At 35.7% G+C, this 14,070-nt stretch overlaps 1 protein-coding gene across 1 annotated transcript in view; it reads right to left on the bottom strand.

Annotated features, from left to right (window-relative positions):
• LOC136026953 (uncharacterized) overlaps nt 1-14,070 on the bottom strand; it is a 280,140-nt gene that overhangs the window by 178,803 nt on the left and 87,267 nt on the right. Inside the window, exon 7 of the mRNA XM_065703812.1 lies at nt 13,061-13,244. Coding sequence (XP_065559884.1) covers nt 13,061-13,244 — 184 coding nt within the window. The remainder of the gene's footprint in view (nt 1-13,060; nt 13,245-14,070) is intronic.

Here is a 14,070-nt window from a genome sequence, read left to right as displayed (position 1 = left end):
AGATCAAGGGCAGTTATTCATTCAGAATAACAATTTTATATTTTAAAGCCCAGCCTTTCAACTCATAAAAAAATTCTCTTTCTTGCAAGGCCTTTAAGGAGCCTTATGGAGACTTGGGCTGCGGAGTCATGAGTATCTGTAGAATCTGGTCGAGTTATGTATTATTAACTCAAATAATTAATTCGCAATAGTTCTCATGGCAGAAAGGTCGTTTTAGTTTATCAGCATTAGAATCATCAAAACCAATATTTTAACTTCTCTGAAAATTGCAACCCTAGTAAAAAAATGAGGAAAGATTTAAATTTACCATGTGAATCATTTTCTCTCTGTAAGTCGACCCGTTCCTAACTGATTTTGAAAGCTCAATTCGATGCATTAATGTGTTAATTATGTTAACTAATTCTATTTATTTACTTGTACTTGGAACACGACAGAAGACACAAGCTTTTCCTGGAATTCAGTAGGTTTTTTTACGACTAAGTTCCATTTTTGACGTTCTTTGATCAAGTTGAGGATTGTTATGAGTAATTTTTGTCCCATCACAGTCCAAAGTGGTGGAGTCCTCTATTCAGTTCGAGTATTTACGCAAACAAAAAGAAGTTTAAATTGCCCCTCTCAGTGTTTCTTCCGTTCAGGAAGAGGCTAGCAGTGGAAGCCTTTTCAATGAGCGTCAAAATCGGTCATCGTTGGATATGTTCGGACCAGCATAGCCAGAACCTGTTGATTACAGTATCACCCTCATGGGACTTTAAAGATCTTTAAAGATCAACAAAGATCTGCATGATTAATTTCTTCAATGCTTTTGGAACCAAGCATCATTGGAAACAAAAGGGGTAAAATCATTTATATAACTTACTTGAATCATTTCAAAGGCCAAAAATTCTGACTGAAAAAGAAAAACAACCTGCCAAGCACTATACAGATTTGGACCTGTCTTCACAGCTGGATTTGATGGTTCAACCAGAGGTAGAAATCAAGTTAGTCGAATATTCTAGATACAGATAAAATTCAAGTCCAAACTTAACTTGATTTGCTTTCATTGGCTCCAACCAGAGATCCAAGGTACTTGAATTGCCATACCACCGCGATTTCTTTCTCTTTCTGTGACAGAAAGGATGCAACGGATTAAGAGTGTAGGAGCGGGAATTTTTTGCCTTAGGGATATTAATTTGCGCCCCATTGGGCAATAGGTGCGTAATACCTTGATGAAACATTTTTGGGCTCTTGTGACGGTCCCATACAGGAGACCAGCGAGGCCCACTTCAACAGTATTGCAAAGGTAACGCTCAGGGCTAAGAGATTCAAGTCCATCCCTACACCAAGCTCTTTGAGAAGCATTGTGAAAAGCTTTCTGTTTGCCTGAATTTCAACAAGTGGATTATTCCAACACACACTCGTCAATCTTATTAAGTTAACAAGTAAAATTTGTCAGTGCAAGGAGGACAGAGTCAAAGACAATATTCAAGTTGATAAACACGTCCACCGTCATTTACTGATATTTCGTTCAATGTTTAAGCTTTCAGAATTATATGTTTTATGATCATTTTTATATGTCTGGCCTTTGCTCAAGGCTTCATCGATTGCAAAAACAATTTGACGCTCATCTTCACATCATGGGGTTTTTACCAGAAACCTGAAAACGAATAAGTATAATTCTAATTCGTAGCTTGTAATTTCCCTAAACTTTCGTTTTTCAGTAAAACTTTAAGGAATCAAATATTCTCAAAACAAAGAACAAAAAATCAACGGCCATTGGAATTTACAATATAGGTTATTTAAATTTATTTTCTTTTCCTGATGAAAGTCAGGTTGTTCCTGATGAAAGTTCCTGATGAAAGTCAGATTACTTTTTAGATTCTTATGTTTCTAATCAAAACTTGAAGTAACTTGTTCACGGAAAAGTTGTATCTTAATACTTCCGTACGCCGTTTCAAACAGTTCGTAATAACGAAACGTGTATCACGGATGCATATTCATTTGTTTCTTGTTTTTTTTTTCTTTTCCCCAGGGGTGATCGTATCGACCCAGTGGTCCTAAAATGTTGCAAGAGGGCTTATTCTAACGGAAATTAAAAGTACTAGTGCCCTTTTTAAGTGACCAAAAAACGTGGAGGGCACCTAAGCCCCCTCTCACGCTAATTTTTTCCCAAAGCCACTGAATTAAAATTTTGAGATAGCCATTTTGTTCAGTATAGTCAAAAATCTAATAATTATGTTTTTCGGGGTGACTGACTTAATCCCCCACAGTCCCAGAGGAGGGGTTGCAAGTTACAAGCTTTGACCATTATTTACATATAGTAATGGTTATTGGGACGTGTACAGACGCTTTTAGGGGGACTTTTTCACGTTAAAGGTGGGTCGGAGGGAGAGGGCTACATGGGAGGATCTTCCCATGGAGGAATTTATCATGAGGGAAGAAAATTTGCACGACGGGGCCGCACGATTTTCAAGCATTATTTAAAAAAAAAACAATGAGAAGAAAAATAAAAAAAAACTGTGCAGTTGGAAGTAAGGAGCAGCATTAGAACCTACAACGAACAAAAATTATTAGTTATATAAGGGGGTTCGTCTCCTCCACAATACCTCACTCTTTACGCTAAAGTACTTTTAGTAATTTCAACTATTTATTCTACAGCCTTTGTGATTCAGGGGTCGTTCTTGAAGAATTGGGACCATATCGAAGCTTCAGTGTAAAAAGCGAGGTATTGACGAGGGGGAGAACCCCCTCATATACGTAATAAAAATATACAAGTATAGAATTTCGTTACCTAAGTTAATTCGTAAGTTACGTATATTTATTACTAATAGAAACGTTCGTAAAAAAATAAAAAGTTCTAGTTGCCTTTCTAAGTAACCAAAAACTGAAGTGGAATTAGGTCTCCATCCCCACCCCTCTTTTTTGTCAAAATCGTCCGATCAAAACTATGAGAAAGCCATTTAGTAAAAAAAAAATATATACAAATTTCGTTTTAATTATTCATGTGCATTGTGCCAAAAAACAAAGCCTGCATTAATTTAAAAACGTTCAGAAATTAAACAAAAAAGCAAGTTTTTTAACTGCAAGTAAGGAGCGACATTAAAACTTAAAACGAACGAAGATTATTCAGTGTATGAAAGGGCCCTCCTCAAAATCCCACTCTTTACGCTAAAGTTTTTGTTGTGTTAAAAAGTAGAGTTGTGGATTCAACTTTAGTGCAAATAGTGGGACGTTGAGGAGGGGACAGGCCCTTTCATCTACAGAACTATTCATGTTTGTTTTAAGTTTTAATGTCGCTTCTTACTTTCATTTAAATTATTATTAAATAATTATTCCGTATATGAAAGGGGTTGTCCCCTCCTCAACGCCTCGTTCTTTACGATAAAGTTTTTATTGTTTTAAAAAGTAGAGTTGTGAGAAAGAGTCAGAACAAAGAAAAATTTGGTTCGATGATGAGCGGTAGTAAGAATTAAAACAAATCAGAACCAAAAGTAAAGAATAAAGAAATATACAGTTTCAATACATTCGACAAGAAGGAGTAGAACAAATTACAAATGAAAGTAAAGAAAAAAGAAATCTGCGATTAAAAGATATGCCACAACGAGAAAAAAGAAATATGCAATTATATGATACGCAGCAGCGAGAATTACAAGCGATAGCGTGAAAGCGAGTATCAGAACGTGTCAAAAATGGAGTGAAGAACAAAGAATTCTGCTGTTTGAAGACAAGCAACAGTAAAAATCAGAACAAGTCAAATATGAAAGTGAGGAAGAAAGAAATATTACGTTAGAATAACACCGCTATCACAATATTCGAGGCCAATAAAATGTGCACAACCCAGTACAACCGTCGATTATAAGCAATTGCCATTCGCTGGCAATTCACTTTACCGAGGAAAGAGTTACAAAAAACGGTGACTCGGTTGAAGGTTGCCACTTACAACGAGAACCAATATATACAAGCCTACCACTTGCCGAGTTCCAAGGCCCGGCTTCCAAATCGGCGACATAATTTTGTTTTTCTTCGCTGGCATATTGACATTTCTTGCCACTATATCGATCTAAAAAGGTCGCAACTGTAAGGAAACTAGGGTAATTTCTATGGTGAACCCATGACGTCAAGAAGAGGCTCATATTGTCTGCGGTTAGAGGAAAAGCAACCATGAAAATCAATATATAAAAGCCTGCCATGTAGCCATGCTCAGACCCAGCCTCGATATCAGCTATATATTTTTTTCTTAAAAAGTGGCTTATTGAAATTTCTGGACACAAAAATGATTTAGATAGGGATATTTTACTTTAAATAAGATATCGGATATTTTTATTAGGGATATTTTATTTATTTATATACATTTTAAAATGATACTAGCTGTTGATGTGGTGCTTCGTGCCACACCAACACCTAGTTGGTGGGGGCACTTCGCCCCCCCCCCAAGTCCCCCGTGCGCGTAAGTCGTTACACGCCATATTAGTTACGCACCATTGTAGTTGTGTCCCTGTGTCCCACCTGTTAATATAGATAGATATACATATATGTTTTTGACTACGTAAAACTTGCGAATATACAACATTCTTCACTGTCCCATTGTCTGTGCCTATAAATAGATTGTTAGTTTTACCGACTCTTGAACATGCAACATATAATTGTCCATGGGAAAAACAATCGGTATTCAGATCTATACCGCATTTTTCTAATGATTGCCCTTGAGCTTTGTTGATGGTGATTGCTAATCGAATATTCCCTGTGTCCCCGTCGTCATTTATAAATCCCCCCTGTGCCCCCGGCGTCCCCGTTGTAGTTATGTCCCTGTGTCCCGGTCGTCATTTGTGTCCCGGTGTCCCGGTCTGTAAGTAAATAAAAAAAAACTAGTTTTTTTAACTGAACGTAAGGAGCGACATTAAAACTTAAAACGAACAGAAATTACTCCGTATATGAAATGGGTTGTCCCCTCCGCAGTCCCTCGCTCTTTACGCTAAAGTTTGACTCTTTGCCACAATTCTACTTTTTAAAACAATTAGAAACTTTAGCGTAAAGAGCGTGGGACTGCGGAGGGGACAACCCATTTCATATACGGAGTAATTTCTGTTCGTTTTAAGTTTTAATGTCGCTCCTTACTTTCAGTTAAAAAGAAACTAATTTTTTTTATTTAATTTCTGAACGTTTTTGAATTAATGCACGTTTGATTTTGGCTCTCCGCACATAAATTATTGAAATGAAATTCGTATATTAATTTTTTTTGGCTAAATGGCTTTCTCTTAGCTTTGATCAGACGATTTTGAGAAATAAGGGGTGGGGAAGGAGGCCTAGCTGCCCTTCAATTTTTCGGTCACTTAAAAAGGCTGCTAGAACTTTTAATATTCAACGAACGTTTTTATTAGTAAAAAATATACGTAACTTAAGAATTAACTTACGTAACAAACTTTTATATTCTTATATTTTTATTATGTGTACGAGGGGGTTTGTACCCTCGTTAATACCTCGCTCTTTACACTAAATCGTAAGTTTTGTCCCAATTCTTTAAGAATGACCCCTGAATCAAAAAGGCCGTAGAATAAATAGTTGAAATCACTAAAAATATTTTAGCATAAAAAGCGAGGTATTTATCTCCTCCTAAATACCTCGCTCTTTATGCTAAAGTATTTTTAGAACCCCTCATATGCGTAATAATCTCTGTTCGTTTTAAATTTCAATGCTATTCCTTACTTTCATTTGAAAAAATGTTTTCATATTTATTTTTTCATTGTTTTTTTATAGTAATCCTAGAAAATCCTGCGCCCTTTTCATTGAATTTTTCTTCCCCCATGACATATTCCTCAAAGGAAATATCCTCCCACAAAAAGCCCTCTCCCATCAACCCCACCCCCCAAACCAAAAAATCCCCATGAAAACGTCTGTACACTTCCCAATAACCATTACTATATGTAAACACTGGTCAAAGTTTGTAACTTGCAGCCTCTCCCTCAGGGATTGTGGGGGAGTAAGTCATTCCCAAAGACATAGTTATTACGGTTTTCGACTATGCTGAACAAAATGGCTATCTTAAAATTTTAATCTGTTTACTTTTGGAAAAAATGAGTATGGGAGCCTACTTGCCCTCCAATTTTTTGGTCACTTAAAAAGGGCACTAGAACTTTTCATTTCCGTTAGAATGAGCCCTCTCGCGACATTCTAGGACCACTTGGTCGATAAGATGACCCCTGGGAAAAAAAACAAAAAACAAACAAACAAATAAACACGCACCCGTGATTTGTCTTCTGGCAAAAAATACAAAATTCCACATTTTTGTAGGTAGGAACTTGAAACTTCTACAGTAGGGTGCTCTGATACGCTGAATCTGATGGTGTCATTTTCGTTAAGATCCTACGACTTTTAGGGGGTGTTTCCCCCTATTTTCCAAAATAAGGCAAATTTTCTCAGGCTCGTAACTTTTGATGGCTAAGACTAAACTTGATGAAACTTATATATTTAAAATCAGCATTAAAATGCGATTCTGTTGATGTAGCTATTGATATCAAAATTCAATTTTTTAGAGTTTTGGTTACTATTGAGCCGGATCGCTCCTTACTACAGTTCGTTACCACGAACTGTTTGATTTCTCTTTGAGTGTCCCGGTCGTCATTTATATTCCCTGTGTCCCGGTGTCCCGGTCGTCATTTTCTCTTTGAGACGCAAGCCTGTTTTCACGTTGTTCTTTTGATTCCTCGGCACGCTTATGGGTGTTTGTGTGTTTGTGTGTTTCTGTTTGCGTGTATGAAATATATAATGTTCTTCAAAAATGTAAAAAAGAAATTGATTCTTTTCACTTCAATTATCAAACAGTTCGTGGTAACGAAGTGTAGTAAGAAGCGATCCGGCTCAATAGTAACCGAAACTCTAAAAAATGGAATTTTGATACCAATAGTTACATCAAAAGAATCGCACTTTTATACTGATTTTAAATACATAAGTTTCATCAAGTTTAGTTCTACCCGTCAAAAGTTACGAGTCTGAGAGAATTTGCATTATTTTAGTAGATTTTTCTGTTACAAAAAATAATAATGAGAGACCAGACGAAATATATATTCAAACAACTCAAACACCATTTTTATGTTTTTCTCTCTTTATACTTTTGAACATAACACAATTTAAATTAACACTGCTATGGTTTTTAGTAGTACCATAAGAAATTCGAAATCTCTTCTGGTTCAGTTTGAAATCTCAAATTATCCCTAGAGCAGTTTTAGCAAATAGAAACCACTTTGTTATTAACCTACAAGAAACATGATAATCTAACCTTTTATCCCCAACCTAACAGTTGACGCACTAGTTTTATTTTTATATACACTTTCCAAAGAAAAGAGAAAATCACAAAGTTTGCATAGGACTGTGTGAACAGCTGCTTCTGGCATAAATTTACCATTTAGAAGATTCCATTATAAAAACAAAAGAAAAGTTGTTTGAGGCTAGGAATATCCCTAAGGATTATAAAAGCTGTTTGGCTTCGAAAAGTCTGTTCTAGAAGCTAGGCCATATCCAGGTCTAGGCCAATTTCTATCTGACTGGTAAAACGTAGCAAAAATGCATATAAAAATTATTATGCGTTGTTTAAAACTTTTTTGCCATTGCCTTTCCAGAGCCCTCTCCAAATTTTAAGCGTTAAGGTAGGTATCCTTATTCTATGCTAATTAAAGAAATATTGCGTTCAATATATCAACATAAAAATATTTTTGCCCTTTGAGCAGTCTTAGATTCAGTTTCCTATAATTTCTCTTTTTTTCTTTCAAAATTTTGATGTTTTGAAGAAAGTACTATATTCTTATCAGTGTTGCCATGTTGAAAAGTGAAAATAAATAAGAAAAGCTAATTAGTTATATTTGACAGCGATTTTCGTCTTTAAAATTCAAAAATGAACAAGATGTTGATTAACGAAGTAAACTAGACCTTCAAAGAAAAGCTAAATATTTTCAATCCATTCGGTATCATTTGCTTTAGCTTAATTTTATTGACTTTCCACCCCAACTTTTTTTTTAATATTACCCCGGCTAATACCGAAAGCTACATAACCGCATTTGGAGGTATTTTTCATTTAGAACTGAATTTCTGACTTTCCCAAATTCGCTATGATATATATTGAATGTTTCCACTGAACTTATGAAAACAGTCATATTTAATTTTCACTGTCCTTTGTATTTTAATATATTTATTAATCTATTGAATAATATATAGGTGATTCGCAACTAATACGAGGAATGAGACACACAGTAACCTTTATAGGCGAACCAATTTATTTGCAGTTTTATGAGGCAAACCTTAGCAACCACAGGTCCAAGCTTCGTAAGAAAAACATCTTATTAGTGAGCAATTCATGCACGAAGGATCAGGAACTCAATTACCACCTGCTGCGAGATATTGATCCTTAGAAACTAGGGGAGTGTCTAAATCTGTCCACAGGCTCTAAGCAATAAATTACGCCAGGTGATTCAACAAGTGTGTACAATCGATTTATTCCCTGTTATATAAACTGTAGGTTAAAGCAAGGTAGCCTATAAATAGTGAAGATAGAAAAAAATCTTCACACACAAAAATCACAGAAAAAAGAGCAGATTTGACAACTTTTAACATTTACAGCTCGAAAATGCTAGAATAAAAGGCAAGAACAGTTGACTGTGTAGCTGAGACAGAGATATCGAAACTATCAAATTAATAGAAATGGGACAATTCTCCTGTGGAGAAGTTTGTGACAATACCGACTTGAAGCAACTAGGATGAAATGATAACAAGAGTTGTTTAGAGAAAGGGAATTAATTTATTAGGGAGAAACCCAAGGAACAAAATACATAAAAATGGCTAGCCATTAAGCTCTAGGGAACCCATTATGCTAAAATAAGCAGTAAATACCTCAATAAAATAACTAAAAGGCAAAAACAACAGAATTCACAAAAAATAAAAACTTAATATGAACACACTCATGTAGAGTTGCGTAATTACTCTAAATCCTATTAAAACTGGCAAATTTATGAACTATCAAACACGTTGGGGTGTTGTAAGTAAAAAGTGACTCCGCCAAATAGTAACCGAAATCTAATAAAAGGAATTTTGATAACAAATTAATGAGTCAAAAGGCTTGTCTTTTTATGTTGATAATGCACTCTCTTCTACCACTCACTCGTTACGAAACAGTTTCTTAATGCTTTAAATAAGTTTCTTGCTCCAGTTTAGGGGTCCTTTTGTTTCGGCAGTCATTCTCAAAAATTTGGGAGAAAATAAAACTAGCTTAAAGAGCAAGGGATGAAAAAGGGGTAGCCCCCCTCATATACGCAATGTCTTCTGCTATTTTTAAGTTTTAATGCTGCTAATTAATCTAAGCTGAGAAACTTATGTTTTTTTATTTAATATTCACAAGAAGCAATAAAAAAAAATAAAGACTGATAAATTTACCTGAAAACATACGAAATGGTCAAAAAGGACCTGATCTGATTTTACTTAGCTAAGATAGAGATTTATTAGAACTATTTAATTAATATACATGGGACCACTTCAGTTTTTGCTCTAATAGGTCTGTGCGTATCCCCAATTGGCTGAAACAATACACTGTGTTTGGAATGGCTTTACGGAATGTGTGTTTTTTTTTGTGGTAACTGTGGGACTCTTGGCAAATGGATGAATATGGCATTAATTTTTTAGAAAAAAACATTAAAAAAAGGATAAAAATCCTTCATATTCATTAATTGCACATAGGATATCGAATTGACGTTTCAGGTCTTTGAGAGGTGTGTGTAATTCCAACAGGAGGCCAGAAAGTATAATTTCCACTTGTCCTTGAGGCAGAGGCTACAGTATGTGAGCCAAAACAGAGTCTTATAGTCAATGTCAGATATGACTATCCAAAGTTGTTCCACCAAGCTTTCGTTTCTTCGATCCTTGTTCATGCTCTTAGATTAAAGGACCAGTCCAAGCAGGCAAGCAATTAGGCAAAAGTTTCTCATTGAAGCAAGACCAAAATTTCTGGTACTTATAATTAGAATAGCTTAACAATCCAAAAAGAAGCATTTTTCCAAAGGTCCAAAAATACTATCAATGTATAAAGCCATCTCTGCAACGGTTCAACGGTCCAACTTTCCAACGGTCCAAAACTACAGCCAATTTAAAAAGCCATCTCTGCAACGGTGTAACGGTCGAGCTTTCCAACGGTCCAAAACTACTATCAATTTAAAAAGCCATCTCTGCAACGGTCCAAATTTCCAACGGTCCAAAACTACTGCCAATTAAAAAACCCATCTCTACGCTGTGTTTGGAATGGCTTTACGGAATATGAGTTTTTTGCAGTGTTTATTTTGTTCTGCTTGTGATTTCAATTGGATTTGTTAATTCATTTTGTGTTTGGAGACTGAGGTACAAGAATGCCATCGCAAGCACCCAATAGCTGTAATAGTTCTCTCCATGTCAAGGACATCCGAGTTATCCTTTCCTGGTTTCTTATTAGTGAATTAGAATTTTCTTGGATTAGATATTTTCCCCACAAGAAAATCAGCTTTTGAGCTAAAAGGGACATAATATTTTTTCTTTAACTTATCAGAAGTTCTTGAAGCTGATGAGGGAGTAATACAGTTTCTTTTTTAATACTGTCCATGAGATTCACCATTTCGAAAATGTCCAGTAGCTAACAGCTACAGGATTTCGGTACCAATCGAAAAAAAAACAGATAACCACTCAGTGTAGAAACGACCCAAAACACGTTAAGTCCTGATTCATGTTCACAATGAACTATCCTGATTTAGTGGAAAATCAGCTGGAGGTAGGCTACAAAGTAAATCCGTGGCCCCTACGTTGTCAACCTCTTCCCTGTAATTTTTTTTTAGTAGAAGGGTAGGTACATCGAGCATTATTTGATTTAGAATCACTCAAGCAATTTCAGTCTGCATTACTGAAAGAAAAAGAGGGCCTAGACGCCCATCTACCCCTTGAAAACCCAATTTTTTCGAAAAAGATAGGCAAGCAGCACCTTGTTTGCACCAGAATCATGCCAGCATTTTAAATCGATGCGCTTGGCGAACCACCGGTGTCCGATGGCCCATCTAGCACTCTTTATCACCGCATCTCCCACAGCCGATTCTTTTGCAGAAAATTTGGCATGTTACAGCTTGTTCGAACTGCAGTCATATAATAGGTCATCAGTCTGTATAACTGGAGGACCAAATCAGGCCAAAGGCCTCTGAATTGTACAAAACAACATTTTGGCACCAAGGTAAGCATGCTTAAACTGGAACCAATAAGACCTAGCCTACTCCGACAGTTCTACACCTCCCACTTCCAACTTTTTAACGGGAAAGTAGCCATGGTGCATCCTTTTTAAATAAAAAACGCGCAATGATTTTTAGCCTACAATATTTGAGGCAAAAATTTGACTCATAGCCACTTCAGCACCACCCCTGCACCTTTCAATTAAGGAGTTTGGTATGATGAACCTTATTTGAAGTACAATGATGGAAGAATTTATGATTTATATTATAACAGAGCAAAAAGTAGACAGTTAGCCCTTCATAATCTACCCTGCCCCTTTCCAACGTCAATTTTTAGCAGAATAGTAGGCATGTTTGACCTTTTCTCATTCAGAATCACACAAAATTTTATATCTACATGGTTTAAAAGCCAAAATGGGACAGAGGCTCCTCCAACAGGCTTGCTCTTTCGCCACTAGCTTTTTATGGAATAGACAAGCATGCCACACCTTGTTTAATAAAGAAAAAATGGTTTTCCAATCTGTTAGGTGTGATCCGCAAAATGGGGCCTTGGTACCTTTATCTCCCGACACCAGATCTCAAGAAGACATTTAGGCAGGCTTTCTTCGGCATCCGGTTTGAAATTGATGGGCCAAGTAGCTTGGGAATGTGGCACTTGAGAACAACAATTTTTAGGGGTATACTCCACTTCTCAAACCTTGGCATGACAGGGCTCAGGTCCGCTTGAAACTTATTGAGCAAGTAATTTTGGCTCAAGGACAGTCAAGGTGAAAATGTGGATAGATTTTCAATGATACCTGGTAATTTTTAGCCTCACCTACCTTCCAGACTAAAGTATTTACGTTCGCTAGAAATTCGGTAGACAGGTATCTAGAGTCAAAAATACTAATCAAGAAAAGTTAGACTGTTGACCTTTATAGCCCGGTGCCGGCAGGTTTCAAAGTACTCTTGTTCCAGAGTTTCTTCTCTGCCATGAAGAGTGAATCGGAAGCAAGAATAATAAAGCTAGCTCATCTTCAGGGGCCAGGGGGTTAAATACTTGTGCTAATTGGTCTATCTTTTATTTTGTCTCTTGCACAGTTTAGGAAAGAGAAATTTTCGCTTCATGCAAAATGTTTCGCACAATTATAAATAATAATTTGACAAAATGACATTGTTTGGCAGTTAATATTACAGACTCTTGATTATAGACATAGAATCAAATAACTTCTACCATCACACAAATTGGAAACAAAATTTAAAAGTTATGTTTCAAGGCAAAATAACGTAGCATTAGCTAGTGAAAAAATAGCATGGATTGAATCAGGTTTTATGTCTAGGGGTAAAGTGATACAACATCTAGCTTGTAAAGATGCTTCCCCTTCAATATCGATTCAATATCGATTCAATATTTCAATATCGATTCAATTTCAATATCAATTGAGTAACATAGAATAGAAATTAAACTCGGCTTTACGTGGAAAAGACATATTTTGTGACCATCTTCAACAAATGTGTCGGCCTTTTTAGTTCTTTTTTAAGAAATATTCTCCTTGGGGCATATCATTTAAAAATTTTCAGTGGTTGACCATTATAGCTTTTAATCAACGGCAAAAGAAACAAAACCAAAGTGTTCTTCATGCAAGACTTTCTCAGCCAAGTCAGCTAAAGGTTGCTGCAATACTTAGCGCTGCTGAGCAACATAAATATAATTTCATGTAAACTAACATAAACACCCATTATTTTAACCACTTATCAAAAAAAGAAGCGCAGAAATGAATTTCGATTTTTGCACCTCAAACTACCATATGAAAGCCAATTCAAAAACCTCATAATAAAACAGAGTGGGGTCTGCTCACTTTGAAACTGCCAATGTCATTGCTTACCTATTCCATCACGGATGAACTCAAATCCACTTTTATCAAGGGATGGTAGGCTTTTTATTTCTCTCTCCATATCCATTTCTGGGACAATGCCAAGGGGAGGATAGTAGACCTCATTAGCGTATACCTTGGAACTGTCGGGGTGAAATTCCTCCCCATTATTATGGTTCAAGGTTTCTTTTCCATCCTATAAAGAGTTTTGGTTAAACAAGAGACGAAGATAATCACAGATAGCTGTTTGAAAAGATCACTACTGGCGTGAAGGTTTAGTTGAACTTTGAACCAGTCTATTTCTAAATAGATATTTTTTTACCGTATACCTCCGTTTAATTATTATTTTAAGTTATTTAAAGAGATCTAGGTTGGCTTTGATATTTTCAAAACATCTATAAAAAGAAATCCCAATATGTAGCATTTAATTCAACCAAAAGAGTTCATTAATCACTTTGTTGCCATTTAGTTTTTTATTCGATAGAGGTACTTTTTGAATAATTTTTTTTTGTACTTTTCGGAGAATTTTGTGATGCCATCCTTCATAACCATACGAGCATCTGTTTTAGCTCCCACGGAGACATCTACAGATGAGGCGTAGGTTTTAGGCCTCTCCTCCCGCTCATCACACCTAAAGAAGATGAAAAAACGGTATACATAAAAAGAAATGCAATTAATTTTAAAGTTTTGATGCGTTTACTACGGAAAACGCATTTTCTATCTTGCGTTTTTCAAATCTTTGCCCTCTGAAAATTTTTTTTTGTTTTCACCCTTTGAATAAACTTTGAGTTATATATATATATATATATATATATATATATATATATATATATATATATATATATATCTATATATATAAAAATAAGTTGTCTGTCTGTGGATGTGTGGATGGATGTGTCAGGTGACGTCACCTGAAAAAACTGGATCAGGTGACGTCAAAACTGAAAAAACTAAAAAAAGGCAAAAACTACAAAAAAAACTAAAAACTAATAAAAAAAATAAAAAAGCTAAAAAACTAAAAA

Source organism: Artemia franciscana, chromosome 5 (genome assembly GCF_032884065.1).
Source record: "Artemia franciscana chromosome 5, ASM3288406v1, whole genome shotgun sequence".
In the NCBI taxonomy this organism is placed as follows: Eukaryota; Metazoa; Arthropoda; class Branchiopoda; order Anostraca; family Artemiidae; genus Artemia; species Artemia franciscana.
Note: the sequence above shows the minus strand (reverse complement) of the source record. Positions and strands in the feature narration are given on the sequence as shown.